Below are 14,895 nucleotides of genomic sequence, written 5' to 3' on the forward strand. Positions count from 1 at the left end.
TAGTTTCTGGCAGGCAGTTGTCATGTCTTTTATTAGATTGGTGGTGGTAATGACTTCAGGAAGAGCTCGTGTCATTCCTTTCGTTAGTATCTGCCCAATGAGCCTTTTCTAGATATCCCTACGTACAGCCTGTGATGTGAAACAAGGAGAAGTGTGGAAATGACAGGTGTTAATACCGAAGTACACTGTGGTTGCCAAACGTGGTAGTGTGCATCTAGTTTTCTGTTTCCTGGGTAGTTTTATCTTTATAACTCTTTTTAAGCACTTTCAAATTGCTTGTAGCAGGTTGTAATGACGCTTCAATAATTTATTGTTCTGGGCGACACAGGGAATACTGAACTGCAGTAACAGCATTTACACCGATAATTAGTTGTGGCATGTTCAAATTTATTAAAGCACTGTTAATCTCTTCTTCCAGATCAATTGCTTGATGAGCTGCAGCTGAAGTATTTAACGCTTCACACTTAGGCCGTTGGAGATGGAGCCCAAAGCTAACAACCTTGTTTTCGGGTGTCAGCGAAGCTCAACGTCCGACGATGACTCTGGCTGCGCCTTGGAAGAATATGCCTGGGTCCCCCCAGGCCTCAGACCAGAGCAGGTACCAACTCTGCTTCTGCATGTTTTTTAAAACGAGCTTTGTAAGGACTGTGTAAGGGACTGGTGTGCTGCCTCTACAAGTCTGATTACATTCTTAAAGTATATAAAACTTCATAGAATGGTTTGGGTTGGAAGGGACCTTAAAGATCATGATCTAGACTTAAATTTGTCTAGAATGCTTTCCGTCTTGTTTTGTTTCCTATTCCAATGCGGCTGTGTTTAGGGAACTTAACATCCTCACCACTGAGGAGTTCCATGTTCCAAAAGAAAGTTTGCAGTTGAGATTTTTCAGTAAATATGTGCTGGAAAGGTACGTATTACTGAGTCTAAAAGCAGCATAGAAACTCGCTTTCTCTTAGAAACAAGCTATTGGATGAAATTAACGCTCACAGCATACCTCGTGGCATTGAGCTACTTGGCCACCACCTCACTGCGCTTGTACAACTCTTCAAATAATTAGGCCTTCAACATCTAGAACACGTATGTTACTCCAGCACACGTGAACGAATGTGTTCTGTCACTGTGACAAGCAGCGAGGTATTTTATGCCTGTCTCGGTACTTGTCTGCCTGCTGCTTGCTCGTGCCAGGATTTCTCCTGTAAGTTGAGAGCAAAACTGGCCTCCCATAGTATTCATCCTCTTGATGCGGCAACGGGGCTGAAGCCGTGTGCTCAGCACTACCCAGCGTTGAACGGGTGGAGTGGCTTTGTCATGTTTGTTAATGGAGGCAGAGCGACCCCCGCTTCAGCTGGCAGCAAATACAGTCCACAGCCATAAAGGTGCAGAAGATGTCTTTTTGCTACTCAGAGATTTTTCTAAATCGCGAAAAAAGGAAGAAGTCGGCAGGAATGGCAAGTAACAAGCTATTTTTAGGGAAACTCTATCACTTCCTTAAGCACATATAACAACCCCGGTGAGTCGGACCTTAAGGCAAACAGCAAGCTCATGTTCTGCCAGAGCGATTAAATGTCATCAAATAGCCTCGTAATCCAGCTAGCTCGGACTCACTGAACATCACTTTTCTGCTAAGAAGAATTGCTTATTTGGGAACGGTGCAATAAACTTGAGAAAAGGGCATAAAGTATCTTTAAAGCTTCCCTTTGTACTTCATGTTGTTATCTTTTCCTGCAGCTTGTTGAAACACAGCCAGTAGTAAGTGGGCTCACAGGAGGCTCCCAGTGTTTCAGTTTTGGTGAAACAAAGACCAAATCGAGTTTCGTACAACCTTTCTCACACAATTTTGAGGGCTCCCTGAGTCAAGTGACTGATGACTGCTTCTTTTTCATCTGCCTTGCACAGTAATAAGCTGTTGACCCGAGCATTATTTAAATCTGGATGGCAAGTCATATTTTTGCCAATAGTCGGCTCTTGTTTGCAGCTCCAGGCCTCGTGACAAGCTGGAAACTGCATAGGAAAAACAATAAATCTGTAGCTGTTCCACAAAAATATTTTTTGCCATTGGGCTTTGTCATAGTGTTCATTACAGGTTTCCTGTCATCATTTTCTTCTGGGGGGGGAAGGAAAATAAAAAAGTGAAGATTGATAGGTGTGTACACCTACTATTGATTTCTTTGTCAAAAACATGCAGCCTGTGAACGTTTCGTAGTTCATTTGCATCCCATTGAAATGTGGCTGGATCCAGCCTCCTCCCAAGGGAAGGATGTTTCCACCTCTTACCAAAGCCCACATGGAAGCAATGAAAGCTGATGCTTTGGGTGAACCTGATCAGCAGGAGACGACAAAACAGCTCTTGTCTCAACAACGTGTAAAATGCAGAGAGCAAATTAAATCTGTTTATGCAGTGGCTGTTTTCTGGAAAGCTTCATGCCTTGTGTGGTAAATTGCAGGGGGAGACTTGGAATTTCCACGCGGGTTGTTGACCAGCCCTGAAGGGGGTGGGAATAATGAGAACATTAAATGTGCATAATTTATGATACACCCCCCCACCCCCACCCCCCACCCCCAATTGTCACTGCAAATTGCATTCCAGAAGAGCAATTCAGCAGCTGGGCGGTAGTTTTAGCAGGGACAGTTCAGGTTTGCTGAGCTGGTTCATCTGGGTCTCGTATTTTCAGCGCAAACCCTGTCGCAGGGCTAACGTAGCGTAACCTTCTTCCCTCGTAAACGGGACCCGAGCTACAACAGTAGCTGCGGGGCACTTGGGTGACGTGTGTCCCTCGCTCTGAACTCTGCCTTCCTCCTGGTCAGGTCCAGCTGTATTTCGCCTGCTTGCCAGAGGAGAAGGTCCCTTACGTTAACAGCCCTGGGGAGAAACACCGCATTAAACAGCTCCTCTATCAGCTGCCACCCCACGACAACGAGGTAAATACGGGACTTGGGATGCACCGTCAGGGCTTACGTCTCCCTGGCAGCTTTTACGTGGAGAATCACCTTACCTGTGCATTTATTCCGAGCCGAAACGGCGGCCTGCGGTGGCATCCGAGCTGTAAAGCGGCGCGGTGTGTACACTGAGTCCATTGTTCAGCTGTCCGGTTGGCTTGTGTGCAGATAAGGGCTGTCTGGGAGGACACTGCCTCTGCTTGTTAGGGAGGCCGGTGACACCGCAATAAACTTAACACAAGTTGGTTTTATAGTGTTTGCAGCCACCCACCAATTACCAGGAACCTACAAATTCCTGGAATTGCATTGTAGCACACAAAAAAAGGATGCTTTGTGATAGTAAAAGGGTTGCATCTCAGATATGCGGTGTAATTTGGAGTAGAAGTGGAAATAACAAACAAGCCCTTTGTAGGGAAGGGGGTGTCAATGCTTAAGATCTTGTGCATACTGCAATACTTGGTTGTGGGCACTTGCCCATAAATCTGAAGGACAATGTTATGGCTGATTTAGCTTCATTCCATTATTTTAGGGTAGCAGCAGGTTTTGGTCTGGCTTTTTAAAATCTTACTTCTTGCCTGGACAACTTTTAGCATGGTGCTTTATTCCCTATAATGCAAAATCTCTCTCCATACTACTTTCCTACTATTATGCCATATTAGCTAAGCATTAAGGTGGTAGTGAAGACAAGTTGGAAAAGTGTAACGATGCAATTCATCGTTTCTTGCGTATGCGCTTACTAATCTGTTACTTAAAAGCCCAGTATGTAAAACAACTTCTCCTGTGTTTTCACTGGAAGGTGAGATACTGCCAGTCTTTAACTGAAGAAGAAAAGAAGGAACTGCAGATGTTCAGTTCCCAGCGCAAAAAGGAGGCGCTCGGCCGAGGCACGATTAAACTACTCTCCAGAGCAGTGATGCACGCGGTCTGCGAGCAGGTAACGCTACCCATGCCGCAAGCCGGCTAGCGGGCGGAAAAACGGCATGGCAGTGTTGTGTGTAAGCTGATCCCTGTCGGTGTCTGAACATAAAGCTAGAAAGTATGTTTTTGAAACTGCCTGCAAATAGAAAGAAGGTGTAGTGCTTGCTTAAGCAAAATACAGTCTTTGATACCGGCAATGAACTGAACCTTTGATACGTTTCCTACTCAAAAAAACCTGTTGCTGACTCATACTAAAGTAATGTCAAACGAAAAACAGGCATAGGCTTGAAAATGTTATTATGTACAAACTAAACTTTGATTCACATAAGTTTTGTTGATGCACAGAGTTTGCCTAGACCAAAGCTGAGAATATTTTTTTCTCCCTCTTGTCAGAATTTTGGAGTAAAACCTGCATACTGGGCCTGGTGCTTCAACTTAGTTGAAGCTAGTAGTTTGGGACGGGAAGCGTGCTCACTCTCTGGTTTTGTTCCTAGTGTGGCACAAAAGTAAACGGCGGTGAAGTTGCAGTTTTTGCCTCGAGAGCTGGGCCTGGGGTGTGCTGGCATCCCTCCTGTTTTGTGTGCTTCACCTGTAACGAGCTGCTCGTTGACCTTATCTACTTCTACCAAGACGGAAAAATTCACTGCGGCAGACACCACGCTGAACTTCTCAAACCTCGATGTTCAGCCTGCGATGAGGTAAAGAACTCACATTCTACAGCCCGTCTACAGCCCTGCTGTTCACTTAACAAACTGTGTGACTGTATTCAGAACTCAATCTTGTAGATTGAATTAGAAAACAGACCTGTACAGATATTCCAAAATACCATGCTGATAGCAGCCTTTAACGGTTGAGTTCCTATGTTGTTTTTTTTTTTTCCTTTAAAAAGTAGGTATTTTCTTCTTTTTTGTTACAGAAAAGGTCAGAATGCCACAGTAGCTATGGGAGATTGTTATTTCTATCTTTGTATTCAAAGGGCATTTAAATAAAAACAAATTTAGCACGTGAAATGCACAGTTAGGATATTTTGCATACTCCCAAGGTGAGATTTTGGCCACTTTACTGAAAGTTCACTTTTTATCTCTGAAAAGATCATCTTTGCTGATGAGTGTACAGAAGCTGAAGGCCGCCACTGGCACATGAAGCACTTCTGTTGCCTCGAGTGTGAGACGATCCTGGGTGGACAGAGATACATCATGAAGGACGGGCGACCGTTCTGCTGTAACTGCTTCGAATCCCTCTACGCGGAATACTGCGAGACCTGTGGGGAACACATTGGTAAGTATGTCCTTCTTAAGCATTAAACTTGCAAATTGAGGGAAAGCCAATTTATGAGATATGTTTCACGTTCCGGAAGCGTGAATTCTGTAAGTAATTTTTTAGAGAAACCACAAGCATCGCTTCTTCTCCCTTTCCAGGTGTTGACCACGCTCAGATGACCTATGATGGGCAGCACTGGCATGCCACAGAGACCTGCTTTTCTTGTGCTCAGTGCAAGACCTCTTTGCTTGGCTGCCCTTTCCTCCCAAAGCAGGGGCAGATTTACTGTTCAAAAACCTGCAGCTTGGGAGAGGACATTCATGCCTCCGACTCCTCTGATTCTGCGTTTCAGTCTGCTCGATCGAGGGATTCCAGGAGGAGCGTCCGCATGGGAAAAAGCAGCCGGTCAGCTGACCAGTGCCGCCAGTCTCTCCTCCTGTCGCCTGCCCTCAATTACAAATTTCCCGGCCTTTCGGGCAATGCCGACGATACCCTTTCTCGTAAGCTGGATGATTTAAGCCTCTCAAGGGAAGAGGCAAGCTTTGTTAATGAAGACTTCTGGAAAGGAAGAGTAGAGCAAGAAATGCCCGAAGACCCTGAAGAATGGGCTGAACATGAAGACTACATGACTCAGCTTCTTCTGAAGTTTGGTGATAAAAGCCTCTTCCAGCAGCCCGCGGAGGTAGACATTAGATCAAGCGAACACTGGATTTCTGACAGCATGGTCAAGAGCAAGCTGGACTTGAAAAAAACCAATCCCAGCCTGGCAAGTAAGAAGTACCAGTCAGACATGTACTGGGCCCAGTCACAAGATGGCTTGGGTGACTCTGCCTACGGCAGCCACCCAGGCCCTGCCAGCAGCAGGAAAATCCAGGAGCTGGACATGGAACACGGGGCATCGGGATACAAACACGACCAAACGCCATGGTATGGAGGATCGCTGGAATGTTTGTCTGACCTGAAACAGCAAGAACAAAGTGTTCGAGACTCCATGGATTCTTTGGCTTTGTCTAACATAACAGGTAATGGGGGGAAAAAAGGAGGGGTTTGATGGAGAGGTCAGCCAAGGCACACATGGCTGGAGAATTTTGAACTGAGACGTTTCATGTCCATGACTCCTAAAAAGCTTTCGTAGCCAGAGATGCATGTAATACTTTTATTAAGTATTACATGTGTAATACTAAAAAAAGCTATTATAAAATAGCTTTTATCAAGCACATATTCCGTCACAAGATACACTTCTGCTACTTAAATTCCATTTAAATTCTTCTCTTTTCCTTTTCAATTCTCTTTCCTCCGCTTATAACAAAAAAATCTGTGATGCTAAACAGAGTAAGAATGGTCTCGAACTATGCATTTGCTGATACAAACTACTGCTTTAAGAAAATGAAGATTTTTTTTTTTTTTCCATACCCTAAGTACAAGAAGTTGCATTATATGCTAGGATAATGTTGAAGATGATCTGAAAACGCTTTTGGTAATTTCCTGATTTGCTTGTAAAAATGTGTAGAATATCCAAAAAGATGGTAACCCTCTTAGACTTAGGAAATGAGGTTTATGAGATTCTCTTTAGTCAGTAGAGAAAGAGAAACTGATAATCTGCTTTTGTGAACCTCCTCGTCAAAAGTGATTGAAATTAGCCAAAGGGATGAAAATCAGATATGCAAGTGTCGCGTGTGTGTGTGTGTGTGCGTTAACCTTCCTTTCCTGTTCCCCTGCAAAACCCCCAAAGCTGACAGTTAGGTACGAGAGACCCATGTCAAAAGTCCTGTCCTCTTCTCCGTTCCTTTCCTTCTGTCATCTGAATTACTGCAGCTGCTCCTGTAGCTCAGGACGGACCACGCGCTGCATTGTCCAAGCAGTAACGAGGGGAGGTTGGTTCAGGGGGCACGGGAGGAGGAGGAGGAGCTAGAGGTATCGCACCCAGGAATGTCACAGGGCAGATGACGCTGCTGTTGTGGGGATGGAGGGTGGTTGCACACAAACCTGCAGTAGCCCGGGCTGGCTTACTGCTGAGAATTTTTGGAGGGTAAGGATCATTCTGTGTGAGGCAGCAAGCCTGCCTTTCCTGTAGCAGCAGCTGGAATATTGAATTCAGCGATAGCAAAACCGTGAAATATTTTAGCCTTAAAAATGGCAAGCACGGACTGTAGAATAATTTTAAGTAATATTTTTCTGAGGGGCTTAGCTCTGTGCGTGTTCGAGCTGTTTAAATATTTTAAACTCATTAAACCTCTTCCGCTCTTGGTGTCCTAATGTTGGCTAATTCTTTGGTAATCAGAGCTAATACTTAAATGTTTTAAGTCAAAACAAAGATTATTCTTCTATGAAGCGAGTCCTTTTGGTAATAGTTCCAAAAACCACTCCTAAGGTCTGCTTTACCGGAAATAAATGTTCTTATATTTTGTTGTAATACTTCTCTCTTCAACAGTCCTCTTATTTTCCTTTTCCTCCTTTCTCCGCTGCAACCACAGGGGCTTCCATGGATGGAGAAGGCAAGCCACGGCCATCTCTCTATTCTTTGCAAACTTTCCAAGAGCTGGAGGTTGAGGACTGTGAGAAAATGAGCAACATGGGAACTCTGAATTCTTCGATGCTCCACCGGAGCACAGAGTCCTTGAAGAGTCTGGGCTCAGAGTTGTGTCAGGAAAAGGTCTTGCCGGAGGAAAAGCCAATGCATATGCCTGTGCTGAGGAGATCTAAATCCCAGTCTAGACCACAGCAAGTGAAGTTTTCAGATGACGTTATCGATAATGGAAGTTACGAGAATGTTGAAATCCGTCAGCCTCCAATGAGCGAAAGGACTCGCAGGCGTGTTTACCACTTCGAAGAGCGTGGAAGCCGGCCGTCCCATCATCGCAGAAGAAGTAGGAAGTCTCGTTCAGATAACGCGCTTAACTTGGCCGCAGAAAGAAGATGCTCTCCAAGAGAGAGATTTCGCTATTACTCCCCTCAGGATCATGAAAAATTCATTCAGAATCGAAGCTCGCGGGAGATCCGGGCGTACGTTCAAAACGCGGAGCTGTACGGACAGTATGCCCACACTAGGTCTGATTATGCCCTGCGGAATCAGGTGGTTGGTAAATTTTTTGGATTGTATGGTGAGGAAGATGACTCCTGGTGCTCAACTTCATCCTCGTCGTCCGATTCTGAAGAGGAAGGATATTTTCTGGGACAGCCAATTCCACAGCCACGCTCGCTGAGATACCCGTACTATACAGATGACCTTTCTAGTCCAACTACTGCGTTGTCTAGTTCTCAGTTTGGACAAAGGACAACCAAATCAAAGAAGAAGAGGGGACACAAAGGAAAAAATTGCATCATTTCTTAATTTAACAATGGGGGAAGACCAGTCAACTCCGTAGCTGCGGTTTGAACCACGTCTTTTTATATTAATAATTGTACTTAGGCAAGTTGCTGAGGTTCTTAATGCTTTGCCGGTGTAAACGGTAACCCTGCCAGAGTTCACGTTGTGCCGGCGACGTTCAGAAACGTTCCCATGCCGAATGAGGATCTGCTCGCACCGTGCTAGGTTCACATGCTGTGTTTCAGCTGTCGAAATACTGCAGTTCTCGACACAGACTTCTTGCGGAGCTGTTACTTTGTGCTCGCTGTTCACCCGCCTTCGGTTACCTGGGAGAGGGGGTTCAACAACGACCAGTCCCTAGAGTCGTCAGTCCGTGCTGTAGCTGTACCCACACGGGGAGATCTCCGACCTTTTCCTCTTACCGCCCAGAAGAAGCAGGCTCTGTGCTGTGCCCTTTCTTCAGTGATAAAGCTTGCTCTTCCTCCTTCAAGTTTCCAAAAAAGTTAAAATTTTATTTTATTTTTAAATTTGGGAAAATGCTCCTTTTCCAAAGAGTCTGCTAGTAAGGAGGAGAAAATCAGAACTGAAAGGCTTGAGGCCTTGATGTACCCTGGAGTGGTTTATACATTTAACTAAAATGGTTCACGCATTTAACGGTTTATACGTTTAATTTCCATGGTTTTCCCTCCACATTAATTTTTTTTTTTTCAGAATTCCATCCCACTGTCAGAGGGTTTTTTTGTTTGGTTGGTTATTGGGTTTTTTGTGCCTCCTGAAGGAAGATGTTAATTCAGCTCCTGGAATTGGACTCAGCTGCTAACGAGTGGCTGATGGTTTTGAGGCTGTGCCCCCCACCCCTCAGCAGCGGCAGAGAGGTACAACTGGAGACCTTTGCTCGGGCACGTAACCCCGTTTAAGTCAGTGAATCCACTTACGTAACGAATACTTTCGTAAGGGCTTAAAGGATTAGGCTCCAGAATTGTCTTTTCAAATGCAGTATCCAGGTTTTAAAATGTATTAGCTGCAATTCTAAATCAAAAAAACCCCATTGATATTTATAATGTAGTATTTCATAGGCTTAAATGTATTCATAATTTAACAGTGCAAATACTAATGTACATATTGTACAGTTAAAATTTTAAAAGCTGAATATTTTTATATCCCTGAATTTGAAGAAGTTTGTTACAATATCAAACTAGATTTGTTAGGGGTTTAACAGCAGCATCATGGATGAAATATTGCTTGTATTTTAGTCAGGGGTTTTAAGTTGAAAAATACTGAAAAATGTTTAGTGCAAAACAGCTTCCTTTTGTCTCCTAGGTATTGAAAGCTCTGTATGCATGGTGGGGCTATGTAAATACTCTCTAAATTACGGCCCTCTTAATCTTGCAAGTGTTATTTATGGGTCAAGCAAAATGTAAACTATATAAATGTAAAAACCGCACAAGCCTGGAATATATCAGTACAACAAATATGCAACTCCTGTGGATGTGGATTGTTTGTTTGGTTTGGGTTTTTTTATCTATTGTTCCCCTCCTTTCCCAGAAAGAGTTTCTGAAGTTTGCCTACATCGAGGAAGGGAGACGCTGGGTGGTTCTAGAAGGCAAGCGGGCAAAACACTTCCCAGGTAGTGGGTAATCTCAAAAGCTCCCTTGAACACAACACGTGTGTGGAGCAGGAGCTATTTTAAGTTATAATAAACTTCCAGTGTTTTAAATGCAGGGCAGAAATGTGTTCCTGGAATTAACAGTGGCACCCACCCACCAATTAAGGTGGTAAACGCTAGACCCAGCGGCTTTCTGACCACCTGAGCAAAGGCAGTAACAGGTGCTTCTCACCAAAACAGCTCAACAAACTGAACTAAGCTTGTCCTTCCTGAGGATGCAGAAGTTTTGGAATAAAAGCAGCTAGAAGTGAGGGATGGAATGGACAGATGGGTACTGGCTTACAGCGGAGAAAATGAAGCTGTTGCTACAGCTAAATCAAACTAGCAGTTACTTGCTTGTATTTTTCAGGGGAAAATAAGCAGAAGATCCTTTGCTCCCAGAGGTGGTATTCACCATATAGGTCACTTTTCTAGTACAAACAAGTCTCGTGTACGTGAAAGCTGATCAAAGTCATATCGTGTGACGTAGCATGGGCCGATGGGCGGCTCGCGGGACGCCCTCCAGCTGGCAGGCTGCCGTGGTGGCTTAGGCAGTGCTGGCTTCCCTGGCAGCCGAACGCCTGTTGTGCTCAAGGATCCTACAGCCACCAGGCTGCCAGGACTCACGGGACTCGGGAGAGATGCTGACTTGCTCAGAAAATGATTGGGACCTTCCATTCTTACCCACGTTTCCAAACAGGGGCAACCAGGAGCTGCTCTGTCCGCTTGCTACCGCTGGGTCCTTTCTGGAGCAAGTAACTGGCTCGTGGAGAACTGCCTCTGCCCGCAGTTGCTGTGACCATCTCCTGACATCCAGCATGGGTACTGCCCCAGAGTGCAGCGTCTAACGGAGTATTAGGGGATGAAAGTTCGTCCTAGGTTGTTAGTTGCTGCTTGATGCTTTCTTCAGTCCTTTGAACAACTCTTCCCAACCCAAGGGTAACTTAGGGCTGACTGACTGACCTCACTGCTCCTGCAAGGGCTTTGGGTACTTCAAAACGAGCGGTGTAATAACACACACACCCCCTCCCTCCCACCACCGCTGTTCCATGCTGTTGTTTTGCAGCTGGAAGCTTTGGCAGTGGATCGAGGACTTCCCTTGTCCTCGGTGTTAGGAAAAACCGAGAGGCACAGTTTGTCCGTCAGACGCCTCCCGCACGCAGAGCTGCTCTCCCACTGAACAGCAGCACTTCTTCCAGCCCGCAGCAGGAGCTCTGACCTGTTTTCCCTCAAGACCAGGCCGAGGTCGGTAGGGTCTGCACAGCACCATGCCAGGGGAGCGGCGCTCCAGCGGTGCCTTCCAGCGGCTGAGCAGCTTGCGCAGAGCGGGTTTAGGTCCGCGCCTGAGGGCAGAGGTACGTCTGTCTCCCTTACCCGTGCTGGGCGGCTGGACCGCAAGGAAGTAGGAGCATCAGAAAGCTTTGGGCTGCTAAGAGACATTCGTGGCAGGGTAAGAATCACAGGTACTTGTCAGCACTCAGTCAAAGGGGCTAACTTGTGTCTTTATCCACTTTAAAAATTACACACTAAGTTTAGAGATTGCTGTACAACTTTGTTTAGCTTTTTCAGCTTGATGTACAAGATTTCCACTGCATTATTTTTGATGACTCAGAAATGTTTCTAATTTATTATTCCACCTTATATATAAGGAGACTGGTATGGGATATAGTGTCTGCTACCGGCACAAGACTTGGATACAGTCACCAAATCTGTGGTATTAGTTTATTCAGCCTTTGGTGTTACTAGAAGTAGTACCTGTATTCCAAGCAGAGCTTACACCCTAATCGGCACTTAAGCCCCAGGCAGCCACTTGCTCACTGTCTCTGTGTGGGATGGGAGTGGAGAATCAGACGGGTAAAAGTAAGAAAACTTTGGGTTGAGATAGACGCAGTTTAACAAGTAAAGCAAAACAAACCAAAACCCAAACAAAAAAATCCCAAGTGATACAAGAACCGCAGTTACTCTACTAGCCAACTGCTACCTAGCCAGTCCCTGAGCAATCGTAAACTTAGACTCCTCCTACCCTGTTTTTATTGCTGAGCATGCCGTCATATGGTATGGAACATCCCTTTGTTCAGCTGGGGTCAGCTGTCCCGGCTGTGTCCCCTCCCAACTTGTGCACCCCCAGCCTACTCACTGGTGGGGGGGGTGGTGTGAGAGGCAGAAAGGGCCTTGACGCTGCGTGAGCACTGCTCAGCAGTACCTGAAACATCCCTGTGCTATCAACACTGCTTTCAGCACACATCCGAAGCGCAGCACCACCGCAGTAGCGCCTGTGGAGAAAGTGAACTCTATCCCTGCCAAACCTTCACGATAGTGAGAAACGTGAGGGCAGTGCACTGTCCTCATCAGAAGAGGAAACCTCGCACAGACAACAGGCTGGTGAGGAGCGGGTCCTTCTCTGATCTGCGGTGTTGGCTCCTTTCGTAGCTGTAGTGGTTTTATTGCTGATTTTCACCTTAACAGCTTACGTTGTCACTCAGTGCTGCCAACTCACCCGGTGAGGTTACAGATCCGTTCAGAACTGCTCCAGCCTCAGCAGGTAGCACTGAATTTCCACCCTCTTTTCCGTCCCTTTCTTCCCTTTTTATTCTTTTAAGGGTATCTGCACATTAATGAGCAGGAATAAGGGCTTTTTTCAGGAGCTTTTAAGGTGAAGAACAAAATTAATTCCTCCAGCACAGCATCTGGCTCCTTCCACAAAGACTCTTCCTAGCCTTTTCCAGGAGCCCCGTCAAGGTGGCCGACAAGACCTAGAACAACTTCTTACACTGATAGAAACAAGGATACACTTTGGATTTGTTTTCTACAGGAAGCAAGACAAAAGAAGTCACATTTCTTGCTTAAGGGATTGGAGTAACATTTTACTGATATATCAACAGAAAGCTTACATCACAAAAGGTTAAAAGTTAACATTCAGCATAATGACAAGTACGAAATGGAAAAGCACTTAACTACCACTTGTGAATGTGAATTAAACCTTTCATGGAAATAGCACGTATTTAAAAAAAAAAAACAAAAAACCACAAAAAAACAAAGAGGCAGGTTAAGCTAAGGACTACCTAACAAACTTTTGAAAGATCTTACTGACCTATTAGCTGTCTAAAACCCCCAAGAATATTGGCTCATGGGTCAGGCTCAAAACGTTACAGTAAATGGGATTTCATCAGGCTGGTGGCTGGTCACTGGGCAGGGCTCAATTTTAGGGCCAGTGCTCTCTTACATTTCTATAAATATACAGACACAGGGGTCAAATTAAGTAAGTTTTTTCATAATTCTAAGCTAGGAAAATCTGTGGACTCCCTCGAGGGTAGAAAAGGCTTACAGAGAGATCTGGATAGACCCAGGGAGCTGGGCAGTCACCAACCATATGAAGTTTAACAACAGCAGGTGCCGGATTCTCCATCCTGGTTACAGTACAAACTGGGGGGACAAAAGGCTGGAGAGCAGCCTCCTGGAAAGAGATCTGGGGGTTGGGGTTGATGGCAAGTTGAGTATGAGGCACTGTGCCCTGGCTGCCAAAAAAACCACATGTCCTGGGGTGAATCAAGCACAGCATAGCCAGCCTGTCGAGGGAGGTGCTTGTCCCACTGCACTGCTGTGGCCCCACCTTGAGGCTTGCGTTCACGTTTGGGTGCCTCAGCGTCAGAGGGACATCAGACTATTGGAGTGTGGCCCGAGGAGGGCAGCCAAGATGGTGAAAGGGCTTAGGAGGAGCAGCTGAGGTCACTGGGCTTGTTCAGTTTGGAGGAGTGAGGGGTGACCTCGTTGCAGTCTACAGCTCCTCAAGGAGGGCAGCGGAGGAAGCTGATCTCTCTAGTGACCAGCGACAGGACACAAGGAAATGGAACAAAGCTGTGTCTGGGGAAGTTCAGCTTGGACTTCAGGAAAAGGTCTTTACTGAGAGTCTGGCTAGTCACTGGAACAGGCTCCCCAGGGAAGTGCTCATGGCACCAACCCTCTCTGAGGTCAAGGAGCGCCTGGACAGTTGTAGGTAGTCCTGCAAGGAGCAGGGAGTTGGACTTGATTATCCTTAAGGGTCCCTTCCAACTCAAGACAGTCTGTGATTCTATGATTGTAAGCTTAAGTGTTTTTCTGTAAAGACCTAAATACCAGATGCTGTTATCATAGTAAATTTCATCTGGTTTCTAACTAAGGAGACTCAAACTGTACAGCAATAATGGACCTTTTCAATCAAAAATATATTAAACATCATTTTGGTACTTTTTTCATTAGCATTTCTAACCCAAAGCAGAAAACTCTGATGTAACACCCTAAAGGCTCTCAGTCCTGTAGGCAAGTAGTGAAGTGCTGTAGTTAAGCTTCTGCAGAGACTTGGCCTGTGGTTTCATGACTGATCTCCCTAAACCAGGCTGTTGCCAGAAGGGGCAGGTCAAGTCTAGCTACCGTGCTGCAACAGGTTGCCTCTCTTCCCCTCTCTCCCTCCCCAGATTAGCATCCCGTAGGATCCGTGAGCCGATTCCCACTCACTGTGCAGCCCACACAATCCCAGGTGCCAACAAGGTAAGGTGGAGGTCATCTCCTTTGAGTAACGTGAACCCTCAGAAACCAACAAAAGCCAATTGCAAAACCACACCCTACTGACATTAAAACTAATCGGGCATCTCAGGAACCTGATGCAATACCTCTTGAATATACCATACCAAGATTTGCACGTTTAGGGTGCTGGGATACATTCAGTACCTTGTACGTGCAACATCACTGCTATTTCTTTCACCATTCTGATGAAATCTGAGAAGTTATCTTAAAAAGGGAGCTGAATTCACTGACTTCTTCCTTTAAAAATACTGTGGGCTTTGGAAAGAGT

The 14,895-nt window shown here is 45.6% G+C and overlaps 1 protein-coding gene across 1 annotated transcript; it reads left to right on the plus strand.

Moving 5' to 3' along the window:
* Positions 1–475: 475 nt before the first annotated feature.
* On the plus strand, positions 476–8,446 carry PRICKLE1 (prickle homolog 1 (Drosophila)). The gene is made up of 7 exons (XM_010156604.1): positions 476–598; positions 2,806–2,919; positions 3,734–3,871; positions 4,350–4,553; positions 4,947–5,133; positions 5,274–6,137; positions 7,590–8,446. Exons 1-7 carry the CDS (start codon positions 479–481, stop codon positions 8,444–8,446), a joined length of 2,484 nt encoding a protein of 827 aa, XP_010154906.1. The 5' UTR covers positions 476–478.
* The last annotated feature ends 6,449 nt before the right edge of the window (positions 8,447–14,895 follow it).

Source organism: Eurypyga helias, unplaced genomic scaffold (assembly GCF_000690775.1).
Source record: "Eurypyga helias isolate BGI_N326 unplaced genomic scaffold, ASM69077v1 scaffold15128, whole genome shotgun sequence".
In the NCBI taxonomy this organism is placed as follows: Eukaryota; Metazoa; Chordata; class Aves; order Eurypygiformes; family Eurypygidae; genus Eurypyga; species Eurypyga helias.

Excerpts from the sequence above, each read along its gene's own strand:
- PRICKLE1 (XM_010156604.1), top strand. The coding sequence starts at position 479 with ATGGAGCCCAAAGCTAACAACCTTGTTTTCGGGTGTCAGCGAAGCTCA. Across the intron at positions 2,920-3,733 it reads TGCCACCCCACGACAACGAG|GTGAGATACTGCCAGTCTTT; the intron begins GTAAATACGGGA and ends TTTCACTGGAAG. Across the intron at positions 5,134-5,273 it reads GACCTGTGGGGAACACATTG|GTGTTGACCACGCTCAGATG; the intron begins GTAAGTATGTCC and ends CTCCCTTTCCAG.